Source organism: Lissotriton helveticus, chromosome 10 (assembly GCF_964261635.1).
Source record: "Lissotriton helveticus chromosome 10, aLisHel1.1, whole genome shotgun sequence".
NCBI classification, from domain to species: Eukaryota; Metazoa; Chordata; class Amphibia; order Caudata; family Salamandridae; genus Lissotriton; species Lissotriton helveticus.
The window spans coordinates 26978368-27002615 of record NC_136071.1 but is presented as its reverse complement, the minus strand read 5'-3'; the positions used below and the strand labels follow the sequence as shown (position 1 = coordinate 27002615).

Sequence of the window (24248 nt, the reverse complement as noted above, 5' to 3'; positions counted from 1 at the left end):
ATGAATGTTGTCTAGTTGTCTCTTGAGTGCTTGACTGTAAATACTAGGACTTTCTGTGAAACCTTGAGGAGCGCGTGTAAACATATAGCTCCTTCCATTTAAACAAAATCCGAAAAGAAACTGGCTGTCTGGATGAATTGGAACACTAAAAAATGCATTCTTGAGGTCTATGACAGTGAAGAACATGGCTTCGGAATCAATGGCTGTTAACAGGGAAGAAATGTCTGGAACAACTGGGTACTGAGGAATAATACATTTATTAAGCTCTCGTAAATCAATCACTAATCGATATACTGGGGGTGCATTCGGATCAGTACGTTTCATGACTGGAATGATCGGAGAATTGCATACATTGGAGTCAGTTTCTACAACTACTCCTTGAGCCATGAGCTCGTCAATAATTTTGGATAAGGCTGCTACAGCCTCGGGTGGCAATCTGTACTGTCTGATTCGGGGTAACACTACACCTGGTTTGAGAGTCACACGATGGGGTGTGATTTGCATGTAACCTACATCAGTTGGACCTTGCGCCCATAAGTGCTGTGGAACATTAGACAATCTTGAATCAAAATCTCGTAATACATAGTGACCCTTAAAGTCACGTAGGAACAGACGTATTCCCTCTGGGGAACAGCAAATAACTGCACCTAATTCTTTCAGTGTCTTAATACCTAATAGGTTTTCTGGACATGACTTAGTAAGTAACAGATCAGTAGTACGGGACAATGGACCTACTTCTAGAGTAACTGGCTTAGATATCTCATTAACTATTGGCTTTCCTGAAAATCCAAGGGAAACATTTCTAGAGCCTGAGAGCGGAGCCCCTGGAACTTCGGCATGACTAATTGTGGTCCTACTTGCCCCTGTATCGATCAAAAACTTTCTGTCTTTCCCTAATACTTGACTGTGAACATAGGGACCTTCTTGATCTACAGGTATCTCGATGAGAGGCAAGCCTACCTCCCTCTCTAGGCTGTTTCATGAATATGGCTGGTACTCTGGATACTCAGACTGTGCATACTGGTACATCTGCGATGTAACGTGCTGTGTTGCAGCAATAGGCTGCGGTGCGGGAACTGTCTGTTGTGCATTCTGTGACTGAGGAATCTGTGAAACTTGTTCTTGTCTAGGCGGACGTGGTCTTTCTTTAGTCTTACCAGTAGCTATGTTATGTTTCAGAACTGCACACTCGTTTATAAAATGACCTGGTTGTTTACAATAATTGCAGTTCCCTTTAGCGGGTGCTGCAGGATGACTGGCTTGATTCGGACCCCTCTTCTGACTGTCTTGAGGAACAGATTGTGCAACTAGCACTTTCATTTTCGTGTCTTTCATACGTTTTCTCTCGTGTTCTTGCTCTTCCCTGATTCTATTCTGGTGGTACTGGAGCATCTGGAGCATCTGGGACGGAGTATTTGCTTGCCAGGTGCTTTCGACTTTCAAAACTCGATTTTTAATTTGTGGACTTGAATTCTCGACTAATTTAGTAACGAAAAGGTGAGGGTATGACTCACTACTTGTCTTGAGGCCACTGTTAATACTAAAACATTTTTCAAATCTAGAATAAAAATCACTAATATCTTCATCTTGTTTCTGTTTACAGGCTGAGATTGCATCCCAGTCTTCTTTTCTCGTTGTCAATAATCTGGGTAAAACTTGAATCAATAATTCTGGTAATTCTTTACATTTATCTCCAAGACCGGTACCTGGTACTCGAGCCTTGTCTTCAGCTTCTAGAGCTGTCCAATCGATCTTTTTCTCTCCCACCTCCCATTCTTTTTCCTTTAACTTTTCATACACCCCTGCGGGCAACAGGACCTTTAACATTTTAATGATATCTGGGTAAGTATATTCTCCCATACGGAGCATGTCTTTTAATTCTCTATGGAACCCCGCTGGATCTTTGTCATGACAGGGAATTAATTTCTTCATTTCAAGAAGTTCCATCTTTGAAATCGGAGTGTATACAAACACTCGTTGCATTTCGCCACCCGCCCCTTGGACTGGGTGGACTTCTCGTAACGGATTCTGTCTGTCTATGTAAAATGATTTACTTTCTGGGGGTGAGACATGAACAAAATGCGGGTTCAAAAACGTTCTATATTTGTGGCGCTGTTCTAGAATGACACTAATTAAATCGGTACCTAGACCTCTCCATCTATACTGGAGTAACTTGTTCAGGATATCATGCAACGGACCTGGATCAGAATGTTGACCCTCATACAGAGTAATGAGGTGCTGGATCATATACATACCCACCAGTCGTTGCTCGGCTGGGGGCAGTTTCAGAAACATTTGTGCCACTATTTCGTCTGGAAAAGTGGTAGAATCAGTAATCCATCGGACTGCTGATCGGGCTAGTTCTTGTTCATGCATGGTACTTAACTCACTATAACCGATTCGTGATTTCAGAATGTGATCGGTAGCTTGAAATACTTGTTCTAGAGAACCTTGTTCTGGTGCTGGATGATGAAAAATAGACTTGTGTTCTAGACGTAAATGGCGATCTGGAAATCTAGATTTTCCTACATACGCTATTCTGGCGGAATTCTCGTCTACCTCTTCAGGATCAGAGATACTTTCTTTCTCGCTTACTTGTGCTGCTTTACGCTGTTCGTGTAACCTTATTATTTCTTTACGAATTTTCTTGTACATACTCTCCATGGCACCGACGGTCTTGTGCTTACCCTCGGCTATATTATCACTCCACCTTGTCAGGATTCTCATTTCGGCGGAATCTTTAGACGGGTAATCTTGTTCTCTTATTAGACAATTGATCAGGAACTTTAATATCATGAGCTGGATCTCGGCTTTCCTTTGAGACATAATCTCGCCAATACTTTCTGGATCATCCCCTGTACGGATGAAACGATATATTCTGTCTAGATCTTCTTTCATATTCGGTAAGGTGACTAGATACTCGGTCACTCTCCTTACACGTAAGGAATATAAAACCATATTATATTCGCCTGGAACTGGATCATAGACACATTCGTTAAGGGTTTGCCTGATTTCTGTAACAGACTGATGTTTGGGCGTGCGCTGTAACGCTTGAGCATGTAATTCGAGTAATGTTAAACGCTTGTGTGGCGGCGGGGTTTGAGGAGGACCTCCTCCTGCGGCCCCTAAACTAGAATCGTCGACTGACATTCTTCGTCCTGGCAGGGTCGGTAATTGTAACGTGGGCTGGACTTGTATGGCGGGCTGGACCGGGGGTACCGTAACAGGTACTCCGGTGTCTGGAAGAGCAGGAAGTGCCTGATTTACAGGGACTGGCGGAGCGCGAACAGGATTTGCATATTCTGGGACTGTGTCGTCCAGATAGGACGAAATAAAAATATCAGCTGCGGTCGGTTTGTGACGTAGCTTGGTCGGAACTAATGGTGGCGGGAAATTACTAGATGCCTCTGGGGTCGCTTTTGGCAAGCCCTCGGCGAGAAGAGGATACATACCCTTAATAAGGGCATGCCTCTGTCTGTCTGACTGTTCGGCTTTGACTCGTTCACCTATCTCGATTAATTCTCTTTCTTGGGCTCGTTCTTGGGATTCTCTACTTAACTCTGACTTTCTGACTTCCTTTTCCGTTCTTCTATGAGCTTCCTTGCGCCATAACTCGATGGCATCTTTCTGTGACTGTCTGGCTTTCTTTTTCCATAATGCTTCTTCTACTCGCATGATACATTCGGCATCCCATGTACCCGATACGGGCCATCTATACTTTTCTTCTAACTGTTTGGTATACTCTACCCATAAATCTAGATACAATATGGCGCTTATGCCATGTTTCTGATACATAAAATGACCTGGACTGTCCCTCGGCGGAACAGGAACTGCTTCTTCTAATAAACCCTTTCTCGTTTTTAACTGTCGTAACTTGGAAAAGAGCGGCATGACTGAACTGTAATCTGGACACAATACAATACACAATGAAAACACAAAATCACGTCGCACTCATACCACAACAGTAAAATACATAAAGAACATTATAAATAACAGTTCGAACAGAATATTACCTGAAATACTGAGAACAGAAATACAAGAATTTTCTCGAGAACGGAACAGACTAGAGTTACTGGATGCACTGCTGTAACAGTACGGAACATACCGGTCCCATAAAGGGACGCATCAAGACCCGTATCCACCTAGGTGAACACTTCGTTTGTGAGTCTGGGCACCACCAACCCACGGACCAGGAGTCAATTTAGATTGGTCCTGTCTAGATACTACCCCAGCAATGGTACTCACCGGGCAGCACGGAACGGAAGGCCTCGGACGGGACTGGACTGCTACGACGACGGACTTCGGACTTCAGTTACGGGTGGGCCTCCGGATACCTCGGACCTTGGACTCTTGGCTTGGGCTCTGGTCGGGACTCGCCGCGTTCCTCCACCGTCTCGTTTGGATGCTGGACCGCCTCCTCCGTCTCCTCCGTGGGCCTGAGGGATACTTGAAGCAGAAATATCTGCACGTGGCCGGTATGGTTCCGTCACGGCTGCAGAGGGTCAGGGGGTCGGCGTAGCTTCACCGACGCGTGGGGAAAGGGCAAGTCCCTATTCGGGCGCCATTATGTGGTATATAAATAAATAATACCGGATCTATTTTTGAATGAATGAATGAAATAACAGATAGCTCAATAAAATAAGAGTCAAGATTCGAGGTAGTAGGAGTTTCTGCAGGTTTATTACAGCATAAGGACAGGATCAGGACAACCTGCATAGAACAGAGGTGACAGGGCCCAGCAGGACAACTGGGGCCCAGCAGCTGCCGGGGCTTGATCTGGGATGAGCGCGCTAACTTTTAATAACAATACATGGACTTATATACATAGCGCAAACACATAGCATTACATTGCAGTAGGCGTAACAGTGGGTGGAGCAGAAGGCGTGACGCGTAGCAGTCGCGAGAGATAACAGTAAAAGTAGGTGTAACTGGGAGTATACATAGACATGTGATGCAAACGTAACAGAATATGTCATGAATGGGGCGGAAACATTGGAGGGGGCTACCTAAGGAGCCGGGACCTCTAACCTAATGGTGCGCGAAAACTGGCAATGACGTATTACTAGGAGAAGCTGGGGGCTATGAACTCTGTGCTAGGAGCAGAGACTAGAGTCTGGAGGGTCGGAGCGACATGTACCTAAACCCTATCTGGTATCTGATGTTTAGGGAACATGTTGATATAAACTAGAAGTCATGAGGGGAAAAGCTAACTTGACTCTAAGACTGGACCATGCATTATTCTACATGTAGTGCGTGATGAAGAATATTAAATGACCGTTAATACAGTATTTCTCTAACGTGGAGCCGACTAGGCTAGACAATGACGGAAACTATTGATGCAGTTCAGTAGCTTAGGAATGCAGAGAAGGAGGACTGAACTGATAGCTGGAATCATAACATACTTTTGGCAGACTCAGAGGCAGAGCCAAGCTGCACCGGGCACTGCGAGGCAGGAAGTAAGTGAAAGGTCGAGGATACAGGTGGGGGCTGTATCGCTCCTCAGCGAGGCTTTCAGGAGACAGGAGCTGAATCTGATGTCCGGGCCCTTTTGAGGCCTGGAAACGGGGACTTTATTATGGAATAACGTGCACACTGGGAAACGTGGCAACGTAGCTTTACATAGGCCTGATATTCGTAGTATTCACGAGGACTGGAAACTAGCATACTAAAGGTGGACACAACTGGAATTGCGTCATTAATCGGACATGGGGAATAACATATGCATATTGGTCATGCACACATAACATATGATGGATGAGGCGTAGGGACACAGAACATGGCAAAATTAACTTTTCCACAACGGGCTTAACTCAGGCGCAACTCTGGCGCGCCTTCGTCACGCCCGCTGCGCTCCCGTTGACACATGGCGTTTTATGGGAGTGAGCCTCGGGCAACTGGACCGCTGACTCTGGTTCCAGTGCTCTTCAGGCTCCTCCCAATATGGCGCCCGCTCTCTCCACCAGACCGGCACAGGGAGCCGCGGTAGGGGAGCCGCCCTCCACACTAACGGCAGGGGAGCCGCGATGGACCGGGGCAGAGGGGGCCCTAAGCAGCAGGTAGGATCACAAGAATGTTCAGCAAGTTAATACAGTACGGTACAAATCTTAACAGCGAGGCGCCTGCCTTTAGATCTGCAGAGCGCCGCAGTATTGATGAAGCAGAACTTTAAAAGCAAACAGGAAATAATAACAAAATAAGATAAGCAGCCTAAAAGTTATAGTGCACAAGTTTAAAATAATTAGATTGTGCCGTAGTAATTGCCCTTAGACGTGCTGCCTTTCCCAGTGGCGCCAAGCAGCTGCCACCAGCCTGGAATCCACTCTGCATACTCTGTAAAGCGCTCTGATCCCCTCGGTTCAAGTTCGGGCTGTATAGAACTCGAGATAAATAGGAGTCTCAGGTTAAAATCATGCCACCTAAGTTGGGTGAGGGCTTTTCCTCCTTGGCTGCTTGAGTTGATCTTCTGCTGTGCTGAAGGTCAATAGAAACGGGTGCGGCCATGACGAGCTCAGCTCGTCATCAGCACATGAACACTGTGCCTCATGACAAGCTGAGCTCGTCATGAGCATGGAAGGGGTTATTATTATTATTATTGCATTTCTTGAGCGCTCAGCTACCCGTAGGTTTCCCGGCGCTATGGGTGTGAAACAATATTAAAAATGAGAAGGGAAGGAAATCAGCAAACTTACATATTAAAAAGCCAGGTTTTGATTCCCTTACGGAAGGTAAGAAGGCACATTTCGGAACGCAGAGGGGGGGGTAGAGAGTTCCAAAGAGAGGGCGCCAGTAGAGCAAAAGAGCGACCACCCATTTTTGCTCTCTTGATGCGTGGGATCCTGAGCTTATTCTGGGTGGAGGACCTAAGTGTACGAGGTGGAAGATATTGCTGCACCAAAACAGATAGATAGGGAGGGGCTTTTCCTGTCAGAATTTTATGCATAAAACATAAAGCCTTGAATTTAATCCTGCTCTCAATCCGTAGCCAATGTAGATTACGCAGGTGGGAAGAGGTTGAGGCTCTGGCGGGTAGATTGCAAATCAGGCGAACCGCCATATTTTGTACTACCTGGTACTTCTTAGTGACCTCCTTACAGGCACCTAGAAGTAAGATGTTGCCGTAGTCCAGGCGTGAGATGACAAGAGCCTGGACTACAGTTTTCAAGGTGTCAGCCGGCAGCATCCATGAAATTTTCCTAAGCCACCTGATGATGGTAGTACAGGTGGCAGAGACTTTCACGACATGCTGCCTGAAAGACAATTGATTGTCCAGGAGGACCCCGAGGTTACGGGCAGACGAGGTTGGAATGGGAGGAGGGCCCATCTCCGGTGGCCAATGATGTGGGCCCCAGAGCGAGGTGTCGGAGCCAAACAGGAGCAGTTCTGTTTTCTCCCCGTTTAGTTTCAATTTATGCTCCAACATCCATGCCGCAATCTGCTTTAGTCCAGTTTGGAGAGAGGAGAAAGGGAGATGTTTGTTGGTGGAGAGAGAGTAGATGACTTGAGTGTCATCAGCGTAGGAGTAAATAGAGAGACCTGCCTGTTCCGCCAAAAAAGCAAGGGGTCTCACATATAAATTGAAAAAGAGAGGACTAAGAATAGATCCCTGAGTGACACCGTGCTTAGAGGGAAAGATAGAAGAGATGGAAGTAGAGGAAAAGACTTGAAACGTGCGATTAGATAAAAAGTTAGAGATCCAGGCCAGGGCAGCACCATCGACACCCACCTCTCTCAGGGTGGACAACAGGATGGAATGGGAGACGGTGTCGAATGCGGCACTCAAGTCAAGCAAAATGAGTGCCACCGTCTCCCCGTTGTCCACTTTCTGCCTGATGGATTCCGACACACCAAGGAGAGTGGTTTCAGTCGAGAAGCCAGCCCTGAACCCGGATTGTGAGCCATGAAGAAAGTTAGAGGACTCCACGTGAAGATTAAGCAAAGAGTTGACATGTTTCTCCAAAATTTTAGAGAAACATGAAAGCAACGAAATGGGGCGAAAGTTAGAGGGGTTGTTGGGGTCTAAGTTGGTCTTTTTTAATAATGGGACCACCATAGCGTGCTTCCATTTGTCGGGCACGATCGCTTCAGAAAGGGAGGCGTTCAAGACTTTCAAAATAACAAGGAGTAGAGAGGGATCCAAAGAACTCAGGATTTGAGGGGGCATAGGGTCGAGCGGAGACCCAGATTTTATATCCTGTAAATACTTTTTTAAGAGCGGAAGGGAAATGGGATCCCAGGCGAGAAGTTTGGGAGGCATGGGGGTACTACAGGAGGACGTGACAACTGGGGGGGTATCAACAGATAAGACGACATGGGTGGACACAACGGGAGAGGAATCGAAAGTGTCATAGATCTTCTCGATCTTTTCGACGAAAAAGTTGGCCAAAGCTTCACACTGGAGGTTGTCAAGAATGGGGGCCTTGGGTGTAGCAGAAGCCCCTGACAGCTCCTTCACGATTTTGAACAGAGCCTGGGGTCTATTCTGTGCTGTAAGAAGCGTGGTGTTCGCAAAGGAAGCTCTCGCACTATCACATAACGTATGGTAGATTTTAAGAGCGGCCTTATACTCTGCTTTCTGACCTGCATCATAATTGGAGCGCCATATGCGCTCCAGTTTTTTGCATTTAGATTTTTCCAGGCGGAGAGCGTCAGTAAACCAGGGAGCCGGTGGATGAAGAATATGTCGTTTGTTCTTTTGCATAGGGAGACAAGAGTCCAAGGCATTAGTCAACCAGCGTTTGATAGAAGGAAATTCCTCTGTAGACAGGTTCATAGACAGGGGAGGCTTGGAATTAGAAAGACACAGATTGAGTTTGTCTGCATCTAGACGTTTCCAATTCCTACTGTCTTTAAGGGGATGAGTGGGCATGAAGGGGTTAGAAGAGGCCATTTCGATAGAAAAATTTACAATAAAATGATCCGACCAGGGGACCTGTAATGAGGATAGATACGAAATGGTCGAAAGGTTGGAAATGATAGGATCTAAAAGGTTGCCGGCCTTATGGGTAGGATCAGAGTTATGGAGCTGAAAAAGGATGACCACAGCTTTTCAACTCTTCCAGTGCGGTGTCCCCATTCTGGCTTGTCTTTGCATTCAGAAAGGAGTACTTTAATGATGAAGTCAGTAATTGGAGAGCATACTCCCTAGCTTTTTATTCCTCAGTGTTCCCTCTTCTTGTGAATAGTGGCTTCAAATAAGCAGAGAGAACACGCGGGCGAGGGTGAGACTTCACTGGTTGGTTTGGGCCACCTATAGGTCCATGTTCAGTTTTATTCTCCTCATACTGGGCCCGATTCACAGAACTAACTTAAGACAAAATCCTAAACTTACTACTTTTGGTAATCACAGAAGTTAGGATTTTGTCTTAAGTTTGTCTTAAGACAGACTTAAGTTAGGATTTTGTCTTAAGTTTGTCTTAAGTCTGTCTTAAGTTTGTCTTAAGACACACTTAAGACAAAATCCTAACTTCTGTGAATACCAAAAGTAGTAAGTTTAGGATTTTGTCTTAAGTTAGTTCTGTGAATCAGCCCCTGTGTGTCCTCAGTGAGGACTTCTGCTTCAACCCACAACATGATGTCTTGTCCTTCCGCTGGTTTGCTTTCCCGCAGTCCATTGTTCTCTACGTGTAGCCTTTGTTGTTTTTCTTGGAGTTCTCTGGTGCTTCTGTTTGGGTGCCCTCCCCCCCATCTGCAATGTCTTTGTCTGAGTCTGTAGTGATATACTCGTCATCCTTGAGGGATCCAAAGAGCTTCTTCCTTGTGTTGAGGTGTGCCTTCCTTTGCCTTACCCTTTCCTGCTTGCCCTCAGGTCTGGCTGCTCCACCTTGTCGGTCTGCGTCAAGTCTGGGCTTGCTTTCGTTGAGGGTGCGTTAACTTCCAGGGCGGCTTCCATCTTCCTCCCAGACCTGTTCCGCCTCTTCTTAGTCTCCCGCTTTCTTCCTTGCATTTGCCCTGAAGGTTCCCGGACTCGACTCTGATCTTCAGTCACCGCTGTTTGACTTTATCTTTCCCGGCTTCTATCTGGTCTTGGCTTTGCCAATGCCCCCAGTGCAGGTTTAGTTTCTGCTTCCTGGGTTTCCTGGGGTGATGTTGGCTCATCTCAGACCTTTCCCCTCTGTAGTTCCCTTTGGGAAGGGGGTTTCTTGCTATGGCTTGGCACTCAAGTTGTGGGGGTTGCGCTGTCCTTAGCTTCGCCTCTGTCGGTCATCACGCTGTTTGTCACATTCATTTCTTTATGTCTGATATGCATTCTCTACAGAAATCAATCATGTTTTGTTCCTTTTTCCCCAGTGCTGGCAAAGCCATTAGGCCTGTCTTTAATGTGATAAACAGCCTTCCTACATGCAGGACATGTAAACAGCATCTGTTAATGCCGCTATTTGCATACATTAGCCAGACCCATAGGCTTTGCCAGTGCTTGTTTCACAGACAGCAATAGTCACTCAATAAAGGGATAGACAAAGGTTTTGTCTCATGTCCAAATTCGTATTGTCACTGACAATTCTTATATAAATGGTGTTTGCTTCGAAATCAATCAGTAGATCTGTAGAGCGCTTCTGGTCACCCGTTAGGGTATCTAGGCACTCGCCTCTGGGCTCGGCAATAAGTCGGCTATGCAGAGAGTGGCAGCTGGTAACCTAAAAATTTGGTGAGACAACCAACCAACCACTGACCAACATGAGGTCAACCCCAAAGCTCCAAAGCTGTGAGTTGTGGCTCGTCATAAACAGTGTTTATAATAACTAAGGCTCCCTGTTTTCCGTTTTTACGGATTTTTACAGATAAATGCAGACAGAAAACAATGTGTTTTCTGTCTGCATTTATTTTTTTTAACCTTTTCAGCGCGACCGCGATTCCCCCTCCGGTGCTGGGCCGTAATAAAAACGGGTGTGGTCGTGACGGAACGGTTCCGTCATGAGCACAGCTCAACCGTAGCTCATGACGGAACCGTTCCGTCATGAGCATGGAAGGGGTTAATGGGTAAATACAGAAATTGTGCTGCTTTAAAGTGACTCTCCGTGCTGTCTTTCATGAATTGTAGCCCAACAGCTGAGCAGATGGACAGCATGGGAAATAAAACAAGCATTGGAAATGCAATAGGTCTCGGATTTTTTTGAGTTAGAGCTAATGGCATTGTAAATGGCAATGTCTTTTCGCCATGTGTTATGGAGTGTATGCATGTGGAGTGGAGTGGAATTATGTGGGTTGGATTGGAATTGTAGCAATGGTGGCATGCTGCGCTTTAGATGAATATGTTTAAAAGTAAAGTGCGCCATACTGCGATTGCTACAATAGTTAACTGTGGATGCGTTAACAATTGATGTGTGCACTGATGGCTGTTGGTGTGTGTGCCCTTGGAAATGGTTCACTGATGGCTGGTGGTGTGTGTGCTTGGTGGAAGCGTGCACTGCCGGCTGGAGGTGTGTGTGCCTGGTGGAAGCGTGCACTGCCGGCTGGAGGTGTGTGTGCCTGGTGGAAGCGTGCACTGACGGCTGGTGGTGTGTGTGCTTGGTGGAAGCGTGCACTGATGGCTGGTGGTGTGTGTGCTTGGTGGAAGCGTGCACTGATGGCTGGTGGTGTGTGTGCTTGGTGGAAGCGTGCACTGCCGGCTGGAGGTGTGTGTGCCTGGTGGAAGCGTGCACTGCCGGCTGGAGGTGTGTGTGCCTGGTGGAAGCGTGCACTGACGGCTGGTGGTGTGTGTGCATGGTAAAAGCGTGGACAGATGGTTGGTGGTGTGTGTGCCTGCTGAAAGCTTGCACTGACGGCTGGTGGTGAGTGCGCCTGGTAAAAGCGTGCACTGACGGCTGGTGTTGTGTGTGCCTGGTGAAAGTGTGCACTGATGGCTGGTGGTGTGTGTGTGTTTGGTGAAAGCATGCAGTGACGTTTGGTGTTGTGTGCCTGGTGGAAGCCTGCACTGACGCCTGGTGGTATTTGTGCCCGCTGAAAGCGTGCATTGATGGCTGGTGGTGTTTGTTCCTGGTGAAAGCGTGTACTGATGGCTGGTGGTGTGTGGTTGTGTGTGTGGTGGTGAGTGTGTGGTGGTGTGTGTGGTGGTGAGTGTGTGGTGTTGAGTGTGTGGTGGTGAGTGTGTGGTGGTGAGTGTGTAGTGGTGAGAGAGTGGTGTGTGTGTGTGGTGTGTGTGGTATGTGTGTGTGGTGTGTGTGTGTGTGGTGTGTTTGTGGTGTGTGTGTGGTCTTATGTGTTCTCCAGTCACATTCACTCTGCAGTCAGTCTGCAGTCACACTCCCTCTGCAGTCACACTCACTCTGCAGTCACTCTGCACTCGCACTCACTCTACACTCACTCTGCACCTACACTCATTCTGCACTCACTCTGCACCTGCACTCACTGTGCACTCACACACACTCTGCACTCACACTCACTCTGCACTCACTCGGCACCTGCACTCACTCTGCACCTGCACTCACTCTGCACTCTGCACTCACTCTCTCTGCACTCTGCACTCACTCTGCAACTGCACTCACTTTGCCCCTGCACTCACTCTGCCCCTGCACTCACTCTGCACGCACTCTCACTCTGCACTCATTCTGCACGCACTCTGCAGTCACACTCACTCTGCACTCACTCTGCACTCTGCACTCACTCTGCACTCACACTCACTCTGCACTCACACTCACACTCTGCACTCACACTCTGCACCTGCACTCACTCTGCACTCAGCACTCTCTCTGCACTCACTCTCAATATGCACTCATTCTGCACGCACTCTGCACTCACTCACACTCTGCACTCACTCACTCTCACTCTGCACTCATTCTGCACTCACTCTGCACTCTGCACTCTCTCTCATTCTGCCCTCAGTCTCACTCTGCACTCATTCTGCACTCACTCACTCTGCACTCACTCACTCTGCACTCACTCTCACTCTGCACTCACTCTGCACTCATTCTGGACTCACTCGGCACTCACTCACACTCTGCACTCACTCTCCACTCACTCTGCACTCACTCACACTCTGCACTCACTTTCACTCTGCACTCACTCTCACTCACTCTCACTCTGCACTTATTCTGCACTCACTCTACAGTCACTCTGCACTCACACCCTGCACTCACTCTCACTCTGCACTCACTCTCACCCTGCTGGCCTCTCAACCTCTGCAAAGGGCTGCAACTAGTCACTGCGCTTTGGTAACTTTTGAACCGGTAGAAACAGTTTTAATTTTATCTAGAAGCTACTGATAATGCAGCAGATGACGGATGGATGGTGATAACATCAATAATTATGAGAAAAACACGGCAGCCGCAGATTTGCGCCAGTGGCCATGGTTATACTTAAACTGTTCCATTGCTATTTAATCTCATATCAAGTTCCCTCACGTTACTTTACGTTATGGTATATTTTATGCTATGTTTTATGAGACCAAGGAAGGATTCAATATCGACTACGAACTCCTTGTTGTATATAACCCCAACAAACTAGGTACAACATGTGAAACAACTAAAAACCCATTAATTTGATTCTGAAGTGATCGAATGTGATCTCATTTACGTGCACCTACATCTCGGGTTTTTTGTTTGACTGCGATGTTTTGAAATGAACACAAGGCTGTGTGTTGAAAATGCATTCAAAACGTGGGCATTAAAACACGGAAACACCGCCTGGAAAGTTAAGCTCCCCATTTCGTGAAATATATGATCCTGCCAGAGTAGAGTGTCCCTCGGGCAATGGGAGAGCGTCAGCCTCGGCCAATCCCGACGTGTCTGCATCTGTGTCTGGAAAGAGTTTCTGCGAAGGAAAATGTGTTGTACCTTTCTGCAGAGAGGCGGCTTGGGGAGGGGAACACGCTGGATGCTGAGTGTTAGTGCACGGGGAACGGAGGAGAAACTCGCAATCCAGCTGGATAGGGCTGACAATGGCAAGAGAAACACCGTGACAGTGGCACGGCAGAGAAAGTTATTACTTTTTGTTCTGTTCACTGGAGAAGGAGATATATATGTATAAACTAAAAAGCCTGGAGGATGAGAGAGCCGGTGCTGTGGTTACCTGGCCTAGTTCTGCTGTCCCTGTCGTCCCAGCAAACAGTTTTTGCCCCTTGCCCTCTCCCCCATGTCCCCAAAACAGGCACCTATGATACGAAAATGAGAGCCCCTGATGAAGGGGTCACGTTGAACCTGTGCGCGTGATGAGATATCACCTCCTGCGTGTGAAAGCGTGAAAGGAAGGTGCGTGTGTGCATGGGCGGCCCATGTTCACTAGTTCTCCGGCATCGCTCTTAGCTGACAATACTCCGGAGATTATACGCTATACATCTCAACAGAAGCAGTGCGGGGAAGAGCGTGACACCAGGGCTCACAAGGACTTCCCCCACACAGGTGTGTGTGCACGCATGTGCACTTTGTGGAACTGCCGGTGTAGGAAAGTACACTAGAGCGCGAAAGGCCTTGGAGTCAGCTTTTAAGTCAGTCAGCAACGGCTCCACGGAAACGAAGTGCGAGGAAACCCGTCCTGGGAGTTATGCGCCTAACTCCGTGTTATAGGCTTTCTAAGCGCTGCATTGCGCCGCCAGGAGCAGTGCGCCCTGAGTCGAGTTTAGATGCAGCGGCCAACTCACAACAAGGTTTCCGGGAGGCGGCATGCGCACACACACAGCTGAGAAACAAGGGGGGCCTGGGGCGAGTGCAACGGGGGTGGCCGCGCAGTCATCGTGCTCAGCTTTCCACTACACAAACAAGATTTGGCCAGGAGCCAGCATGCGCACACACACAGCTGAAATATAACAAACTGGAGAGTGGTGCACGTGCGCCCAGCATCTGTCTTCAATTACCGCGGGCCCTGACAGCTGGTAATTGAAGAAATATGCCCTTCTGCTGCGCGTGTCCGCACGGAATATGCACTAGGCGGAGCAACTCTAAAGCCTATGGCCTATTGCGTGCTCTCTTGTAAAAACACACGCATGCAAGGGCCAATTGCCATGCAGCTGGCAAAAAAAAAACAGCAAAAATCACGAGCTTTCTGGAATTCGGTAGGTACGATTTTCGAAGCCCTCAGAAAAGGACTCTTAGGCCACGCCCACTTCGTGGGACGTAGGCCGAACCCTAAACAGGATGACATTTCTTTATCCCCTTGGCTGTGGCGGTAATTCCGCCTCAGCGCTAGGGGGAGGGGTGGCCGCGTGGCGCTTCGCGGCGCCGCCATGCTCGTGACGGAACCACTCCGTCACGAGCCTTGGGCGTGTTGTGCTTGTGACGGAGTGGTTCCGTCACGGCCCCGCCCGCTCAATGGAACGCTTAGCGCAGGCGTGAAATCGCTGCCGCGCAGGCGTGGCGGCCGGGCCGTGACGGAACCACTCCGTCATTAGCACAGCCCGTCCGAGGCTGGTGACGGAGTGGTTCCGTCACCAGCACCCAACGGGTTAAATAAGTGCATATGTCAACATACATTTGTGGTATAATGCTAATATTTGCCAGTAGATGAACTGTTATATAATATTTGTCAACTTAAATAGCTAAAACACGAGAGACATCAAAGTATGAGGGCACGTCTATCATTTAAATAAGCATGAAAATTTACAGTTTTACAACTACATTTATACGCAAAACACAAAATAAATATGGATAAATACAGATAAAATCGCCCAAAAATAAATATGGATAAATACTGACGGAAATGTTAAAAAAATAAATACCATAAAACCGGGAGTCCTATTTATAACGAACCACGACTGAGAGCTCTGGCTTTGAGGGCGAGGCTGAAGGCAGTGCTTGTCAGTTGGAAAAAAATAAAAAATAAAAATAAAAATTTACTTAACTGCTCCGCAGACTCGCCTCCTTCTCCCGTCCTCAATCTTCCATCCCTCAGTCACTGCAGCAATTGAAGTCTCCACACCAATCCAGACGCTGCTCTTATGCTGCTGATAATTTCAAGCAGCTTGAGAGAAGCACTAGGATTGGCTCTAGCAGGCTGCCTCGACTCTCCTGCAGGCACCGGTGGCGTGTGCCTGCTCTCCACCCAGTTGTCTAAGACAGCTGGGAGGAGAAGTTTAAAGTGCGCATGTCAGGCTGGCCATCGCAAGACAGCCGGCCAAAATGACATGCGCACTCTAAACTGGTGGAGTGAGAAACACTCCCCTAGCAGCAGTGACCCCGCCGCCAAATACGACTGGCTGGGGAAAGGGACAAAGAAAATGGTGATAAATTCATTTTATTTACATTTTTTCCAACTTTGCAATGCTGGCAGCTGAGGGGCGACGCTCTTCCACCCTAATGGAGGGACCACCGCAGTATGTAGATGCTGTAGTCGGAAAGAGAGTGAGCAGACTCCTTGGGGCTGCTGGTATTTTTCTGAAGTGACTGTTGGTAAGAGTGGATGTTTATTTGCTTCTGAGTGCAAAAGCCTGCTTATTAAGGTCTAGCACACACATTGCTAATGCTCCGCTCAAAAAAAGAGCAATTTTTAGAGCCCTGCTCTGAGGAGCTGTGCAGATCACAACAGATCCACAAAATGCCCTGAGGGGTACACACCACTCACCCTGCCCTCTCTGTCTCCCTAGAACATTATGCTACTGGGCGACCTGAACGCCGCATGCGCCTACCTGACCATGGAAGACCGGAAGAGCATCCGGCGGAGCAGCGGCGACCGCTTCCACTGGCTGATCGACGACAAGGCTGACACCACCGTCAGCCAGAAGACCCACTGCGCCTACGACAGGTAGGGAGACCTCAGGGTTCAGGGTCTGGTGGTAGGGTTGGGCACCGCCTGCTGTCCAGATGGCCTGGAGGTGCCACTGCTGGACTCTCGGTTTGGTGACTAAGAGCTTGATATAGAACTTGGCGGACAGGTTACTCTGTTACATTGGTGACGGATATCCCATCCACCGAAATATAAATCCTATTATTTCCAACGGGATTTAGATTTTGGCAGATGGGATATCCGCCACGTTTGTGTTGGAGTAACCTGTCTGCCAATATCTAAATCAGGCCCTTAGAAAGCGATGCAGAAAACGATGACATATAGAAAGTGGTGGTTTGTTTGTTTCGTAGAGAAGTGTATTTATGGTTTGCTTTACTCTGGTATGTTTTTTAAGCTTTACGTAAGTATGTTCTTGACTTGAAGATCATCTATGCCTAAACGGCTTGGCCCAGCAACAGATTGTCATGTAGTGAAAACAGAGGATTTTAATTTGTGCAGTAACTTTAAAAGTCTGTTGTACTTGATAACCATCAGTCAGATGTCAGACATCCTTATATGCAGTTGGCACTATGCCAACCATACCAACATTTAGAGAATCTATGGTCAATAGGGAAATCAGTGTCAAGCTTCAGGCGAGAGCAGTAAATGAACAAGTCTTGTGGAAGACATGGCCAACCATTGGTAAACGCAGGGGGACAGGGCTGACTCCAAATCCTGTCCATGCAATAAATACACTACTGAATTCAAGGCCGCCCAGCCTCCCCCAGCACGTGCAGACTTCAAGCCCCCACTCCTAGTCCCTAAGACCTTCCTTTTAGCCTCTGCCAAACTTACGGGACCGAGGTGGCCCCAGCTAGCCTCCATGTAATATACTGCAGACTTTGGTAACCCCAGCTTCCACCAAACCCAGGGGTGATTGATACCTGCTTGCCTCCACCTAATACACTGCTGAGTTCAAGGCCCCTCCCACCCACGAGATTCCATCAAACTCAGTGTTGACGTCATCTTGTCACGTCCATCCCAAAACAGACTGCAAAGGCCTTCAAAGGTCCAGTTCTGCCTGAAAGGTATTTCTTCCTAGACGTGGTTGCACCCACCAATGGGTAACTTCTTTCTTCACCTGGCGACAAGCCGCAGTGATGTCATGATCCTGTCATGCCATGGTAAAAGCCTTTCCATGAAATTGTAATTCCCACCACAATAATACTCAATCAAACTTTTGTGTTGTAGCTAGAAAACTGGGCTGTCCAGTTGTAAGACTGGGACCATTGTTAGGGGCCATTCCTGGGTCTGCATTCAAAGGCCTAGGAACCATCTACAAAGGCTTGAGGTATCTTAATGGTACAGTGTGGGAGACAGAACGCAGGTTCCTGATGCTCCACCGCCTCAGATATGTGGCTTGCTAACCCTCTCTTGAGCATTGCGTGGTACTCGTACAGAATTACGTTCAGTTGACCTTACAAAATGTAAACAAAAACACAGACTCTAGTTTCAGACTCTTGCCATACACTCTGCTCTGCTTCTGCCCTCAGGATCGTGGTCCACGGAGACGAGTTCCTCCGCGGCGTGGTTCCCGGCTCCGCCAAGCCGTTCAACTTCGCCAAGAAACTTGGGCTGTCCGAGGAAGAGGTAAGAGCCCAGACCGAGGCCAATGTCTGCTTAAAGGGAGTGGAGAGGGGAGTACAGACTTCATGCTTCTAGTCTAGGGGTTCTTAACCTTTTGATATCTGTGGACCCCCCACTTAATCATTACTGGAAACCTGGGACCCCCCACTTAGTCAATAGTGTAAGTAGGGGACCATCACACAATCATGTTTGGAATTCATGGACCCTACTGAGTCAATACTGGAAACCGGGGACACCGGCCTAAGCATTTTCAATGATTGAACTGCAAAACAATACACAAATAAATAAGGAAATAAGCATTCATTAAACAAATACACAAATGATTAAATATTTTATTAAATTCACAAATGAATATAAAAAGAATCGCAATTTTAATTTTAATGGGATGGTTGTAGCTTTTCTAAATTCAATAGGGGCCTCTCATTGTCCGTGTTACATTCTGTTTGAAGCACTTGCACTACTCCCACGAATAAATCTGAGGATACTCATTTAATCTTTAGCCTCTCATTTTAAATTCCTTCACATTTACTGAATGATTTAAAAATTTCCATTTCATATTTTGCTTTTTTATTCATATATACTTTATTAATCTATTAATATTACTCAATATTCTAAGCAGTCGCTGGCGGACCCCCAGGGATCTCCAGACCAAAGGTTAAGAACCACTGTACAGCACATATGATTGCCAACAGCATTGCTTCTGTATGTTTATAGCGTAAACTCACCTAATACAGCACCTCTCTACACCTGAGGTCCGAATGATACGGGTAGCAAGAAGGGTGTGTGAAGGTTGGAGGGTTGGACTTCAACCATTTCATAAATATTTTAGAACTATGTCAACTTCAAAGTTTCTTCTAAGTTGTTGAGAAATACAGTAAGATTTTGATAACAAAATACCTTCAAAACCTGCTTTTTCTAAGAATTATCTTGCAAAACATTTTGTGACTAAAATCTCAGGCAAAAAAAATTGAGGATATTTCGCTTACAGGGAAAGTTTTTAAAGGTCACAAACTTTGCAAATTCTTCAAGTTGCACAATTTAGTCACTCTCACACAACTATGCCAGCATAACTATATTTTCACACTCCCCTATTTGTGATGCAACAAATGATGTACTTCTGCAGACATAGTGAAATCAATGCACTGCTGTAAGCGTGGGCTCCTTACCATTCCTAGTTCACCCCGTTCTCTAACATATTTGTTGAGCCCAAAGTTCTCTATTGTACCACCTGCCTCGTTTAACATCTTACAGAACTCTACCTTTTTTATATATTTTCACAAACTTCTTTATTTGGAAATTTCAGTACCGAAAATAAATAGCACCAACACTAACATGAAAACACTAACGTCCATTAGGAGAACAATTTCTGCATCTGCGACTAAACTAAGAGAATACGTAAATAACTTACAAGCAGCAAACATACAGTTGAAAAAAGCAACCCTTACAAGGTAAACTTACCCTTATTGTTGTTTCACCAGTCGCGGCCGGCATGACTCGCGGGTGGGGGTTGGGGCTCATGGGGGACGGGGGGATAATTTTAAAGAAAAACTTACCGTCGCCAGCCATGTTCGGTCCCGCGTCACATCTTCGCTGCTCCGAGTCCTCGCAGTCAGCCACCTTCCCCTCCCCTAAGCCAATCACTATGCTGCAATGGGGAGGCCATTTTCTCCATGTAGGCTGCACTCCTCCCTGCCCTAGAGCAGGACTGCCCACCCGCCTGACTCCCATCCAAATCCTTCTGCTTTCTTGCAGTGCGAGAAGCAGAAACATAAAATGGTATTTATAAAACCATTTTATGTTTCTGCTTCTCGCACTGCGAGAAAGCAGTGGGGCGACGCTCGTCCGCCCACATGGAGGAGCCGCCCCTGTGTTCCACTTGAAATACATTTTAGACATTGATTCCAGTTTGGAAATCCTTTGCAGCCACAGAAATATATCTAACTTATTTAAATGCTTCAACACACATTCTTGCAAATTTACTAAATGTGGAACTTTCCTACAAATTCTGAGACATTTTCAAAGTTTCATGAAGATTTTCTATCTCTGCCACAATTTAGAATCCTTGCAGCAGCGTCTACAGAAGCATGAGATAGGAAGGCAAAATGACTGGGGCCTACAAGTTGGGGGACACGTGGACCCCTGTTAACAGATGCTCCAACTCACAATAGTACTAACTGAGGGGCATATTATCAACACAGGCGATAAAATTATCGCTGCTTTTATCGGCAGAAAACTGCCGCAAAAGCGGCTTTAGTGGCAGTTTTCTGCCGCGAAAGCGGCTTTAGCGGCAGTTTTCTGCCGATAAAAGCAGCGATAATTTTATCGCCTGTGTTGATAATATGCCCCTGAATTCCTAATTTACTATCATGTTTGCTCGGTGGAGTGGCAGACTACCGTGAGCCCTGGGTCCCATGTCGCAACAGGGAAGCTGCCGCGGTCCCCCAGTGCGGTTTATATCCTCGCCCCTATAACTGAATGCAGCAAAAACTTGTGTCCTCATAGGGGCAACAACACACAATGGGGCAGAGGTACAGAGACCCTACTATCAAGACAAAGAGAGAAAGATGTGAGGGTGAGGTACAGAGAATGTTTTTCCAAACATTATTTATAGATTTTTAAACAAGAAACGAATAAAATAGAGAAATGAGCATTACATTGCTTTTTATAACAAAAGGTACCAAAGAAACCATTACTCTGATGCATTGCGCAACTCATGGGAAAACTCATTATTGGAGATGAGTACGTAACAAACAATGCACTTTAACATTTTCACTCAATGACCTCAGGATATTCATTCTGGAGAGCGGCCCTCTGCTACCTCATCACGGCTCGTTCTATGGGTAGGGTCTGCAGAGTTGTCCTCCTCCCCAGAGGAGACAGAGGCGGGACAGAGAACCTAACATGAAGACCTATGTTTTATTATCTGCCCCCAGTGCAAGCCGAAGCTGCCCAAGCATGGCCGGCCCACCCAAGTGGGGTACAAGACCTCCCCCAGCACCCACCGGGTCCTTTCAGTAGCTCAAGTAGATAGCTTCCATATGCTCTTGTCATATGTGACTATTTGAGATGAGGCAAAGAAAAACCACGAGCGGATAGAGTCTATATGCACGGCGCAGTCGCCTCATCTCAAAATGGATTAAACCCAGATCAGTTGACTGGAGGTGAGTGTTTGTATTGTCAACGCTCCGTCCATCACCAAACACTCACCTCCAGTCAACTGATCCCCTGGGTTGGTATCTTTACTCCACAGGTCGACCTCCAGGGGGGTTCTGATATTCAGGTGGCGGATGCTGTCCATGTCCCGGAGCCACGCCCCAGCACCCAGCCACGAGGGCAGTCGCCATGTATTCTCCGGGGTCTGGGATGCTCTTGAATCTGAGGTTCCTGAGTACAAAGTCTCTGGCACACATTCCAATTGTTTCTTAATGGGGCGCAGGGCCACTGCAAGTGCTTGCTGCACAGTCTGGGGGACTTTCGTCTCCATGGCTCTATTCACGGAAGCCTGGACCGAGGCATCCAATGCTTCCACAATACTATCTTCTAGGACAGCGTCCTGCTGTCCTTCTGATGTTTCCTCCCCTTCTGCCTGTTCCTCCTCAGGGTACTTAGCCCAAGTTTCCATGGTGCTATATAGCCAATAACACAAGGGATTAAACCCTGGCAGAACTGGGGGTGGTGGGGGGGGGGGGGGGGGGGGTCAGCCCACTGCACACAAGCAAGTAAGACAACTCAAAACGATACCCAAACCCCCTCAGCAAAGCTGTATTCAACAGGGCCAGAGACCCAGGTCCACAATACACAGAGCGTGTGCTCACTCAGGACCTCGAAATTTCTACAACCAGAGCTGGCGTTATCACGAGAGGCAAGCCGGTGTGTGAAAACGCGCAAAACGCGCGTTCCTGTAAGCCTTGGTAACGTGCCGAGGCGCGCCAACCAAAACGCTACCAAAATCCACTGAAAAACAAGCCCAAAGCGTGATCGATACAACTTCTGGTTGCCTTTCTGCGTTGGGGATTCATTGGCCCACAGTATTCACAGCCGTGCGCAGTTCTGCAATTTTCCTAGTCAAGTCTGCACAGAGCTCGACTAAGCCTCTGGAGAAGTATTGCATAAGCACATCTATGAGCTCTGCTTTGAAGGTATGGTGGCTCTCCAACAGACCTGATTTGGTGAGTGCCATTGTTGGTTCCAAGGCTGCAGAACCCGTCCAGGACATATCCAGATATTTAAGAAGGCTGCTACGGGATAACATATTCTTTTTAAGGGGCATGAATACCCCCTCCTCGTATCGAGCATGGCCGGGCCGGTTCACAGGAGGTCCTACAGTGCCCGGGCAGAATCACCAGTGGCACCCGATCATCTCAAGTACTGGATCACATGTCCCAGGCGGCAATGATCTGAGGTCTCTTCCATGCAGCAGTAGGGCCAAGGGACTGCCATCTTCCCCCCAGGAGGGTAGGTCATGTTCTCCAACACAACAGTCCCTAGCAGGTCCCAGCACAATGCTGCCCCATAAAGGGGGGATCCTGCAGTGCTCACAGTCTGCATGTACAATGTTCCTAGCTCCACATGCTGCTGCTCTTCAGGGCCCAATGCAGCTGGGCTGGTCAACAGCACACCTCAGGTCTCTTGTTCTCCCCCCCCCCCTCCCCAAGTGCACACCCGCTGAGTTTTGGGGCCAGCATGAGCACTCTTCTGCCCTGCAGCACCAGTCGGGGTCCACACCCATTTCAGCCTACCCTGGCTGTAGGCACATGGCAGCTCCACCGCAGCTGCAACAGTCACCTATAAGTAGGCCACGGGCATGCAGCTTGTAATCCACCAGCCCGCATTGCCGCACTTCCACATGCCCCAGGACCCTCACGGAGTCTGAGTCCTCACATTGCCCCCAGGTGTGCTCTGAGAGGGGGTTGCAACGCCAGCAATCACTTCCCAGTTTCTATGAGAAAGCAATGCGCAACCGCCGCCTGGCTCCCCACTGACAGCCCTCTCTCTGTGACTCGTGGCCCAGCATCCCCCGAACACTACAGCCACTCAAGCTGTCCGCCCCATTCCATCGGATAATGCCCGGGTTACAGGGTGCTCCAGAGGTGCCCCCGGGAACTCCAGTCTTCAAAGGCATAGTTGTGGGTCGTAGTCGAGCGTGGAAGTGGGCAGAGGCATTCAGGCCCTCGAGAGCCGGATGCAACTCACCTCTCTGCCAACTTGGCCACACCCCTCCAGTATGTTTCTAATAGTTCCTCCTCTGCTTCTGAGTCTGTATGTGAGGATCGCTCATTTTTCTCCAACTCCTGACCATAATGCTCCCGGTGATAAATCCTCATCGACTCTTTTTTAATCTACAACCACTCGCTCCTGACCCTAGAATAATGGCAATGAATTTAGCAAATCTGGATGTCCTTTGATCCTATTACAGTGACAATCATTCAACTGGTAGTCAGTGCCATTGCCCAGGCTCTGAATGAGGTGTAACCTCTCCCTTTCTTCCACCATCATTTCTCTCTATTGCCATTGCTAAAACAGCCTGGTGCAAATCCGTCCATTCTGCCAAATGTTAGACCTTCTCTCTTCCTTTTCAAAGTAATTGAATCTGCAACTGGCCAACCACTTGCAGTTTCTTGCGTGTAACTCTTTGCTTGGTCAAGCTCTGGCTGGATTTCATCCTGTGAACGGTCCACAGCCAGTTCTCAATGCGGCTATGAAACGATCTCCGTGCTATCTTGGATCGGTGCGGTGACGCTGCCTTGATATTATTGTATCTTTCTGCAGCATTTGATATTGTTTCTGACCCCACTTCCAGACTCATAACCCAGCATTTCACTGGATTGTCTCTTTCTCATCGAATCTTGTTCGGCCTGTCATTCTTCTGATATTGCTGATCCGCAGGGTTCAGCTCTTAGCCCAACCCTTGTCAACATACATATGGCTCCCATAGCATTCCTTAGTCGTTCTCTTGGTTCCCTGTTTTAATG

General features: G+C 47.7%; 1 protein-coding gene across 1 annotated transcript in view; it reads left to right on the top strand.

Moving 5' to 3' along the window:
- The window catches only part of LOC144785007 (deoxyribonuclease-1-like), a 95879-nt gene that overhangs the window by 69870 nt on the left and 1761 nt on the right, over positions 1 to 24248 (top strand). Inside the window, exons 7-8 of the mRNA XM_078664126.1 lie at positions 16511 to 16668; positions 18183 to 18279. Coding sequence (XP_078520252.1) covers positions 16511 to 16668; positions 18183 to 18279 — 255 coding nt within the window. The remainder of the gene's footprint in view (positions 1 to 16510; positions 16669 to 18182; positions 18280 to 24248) is intronic.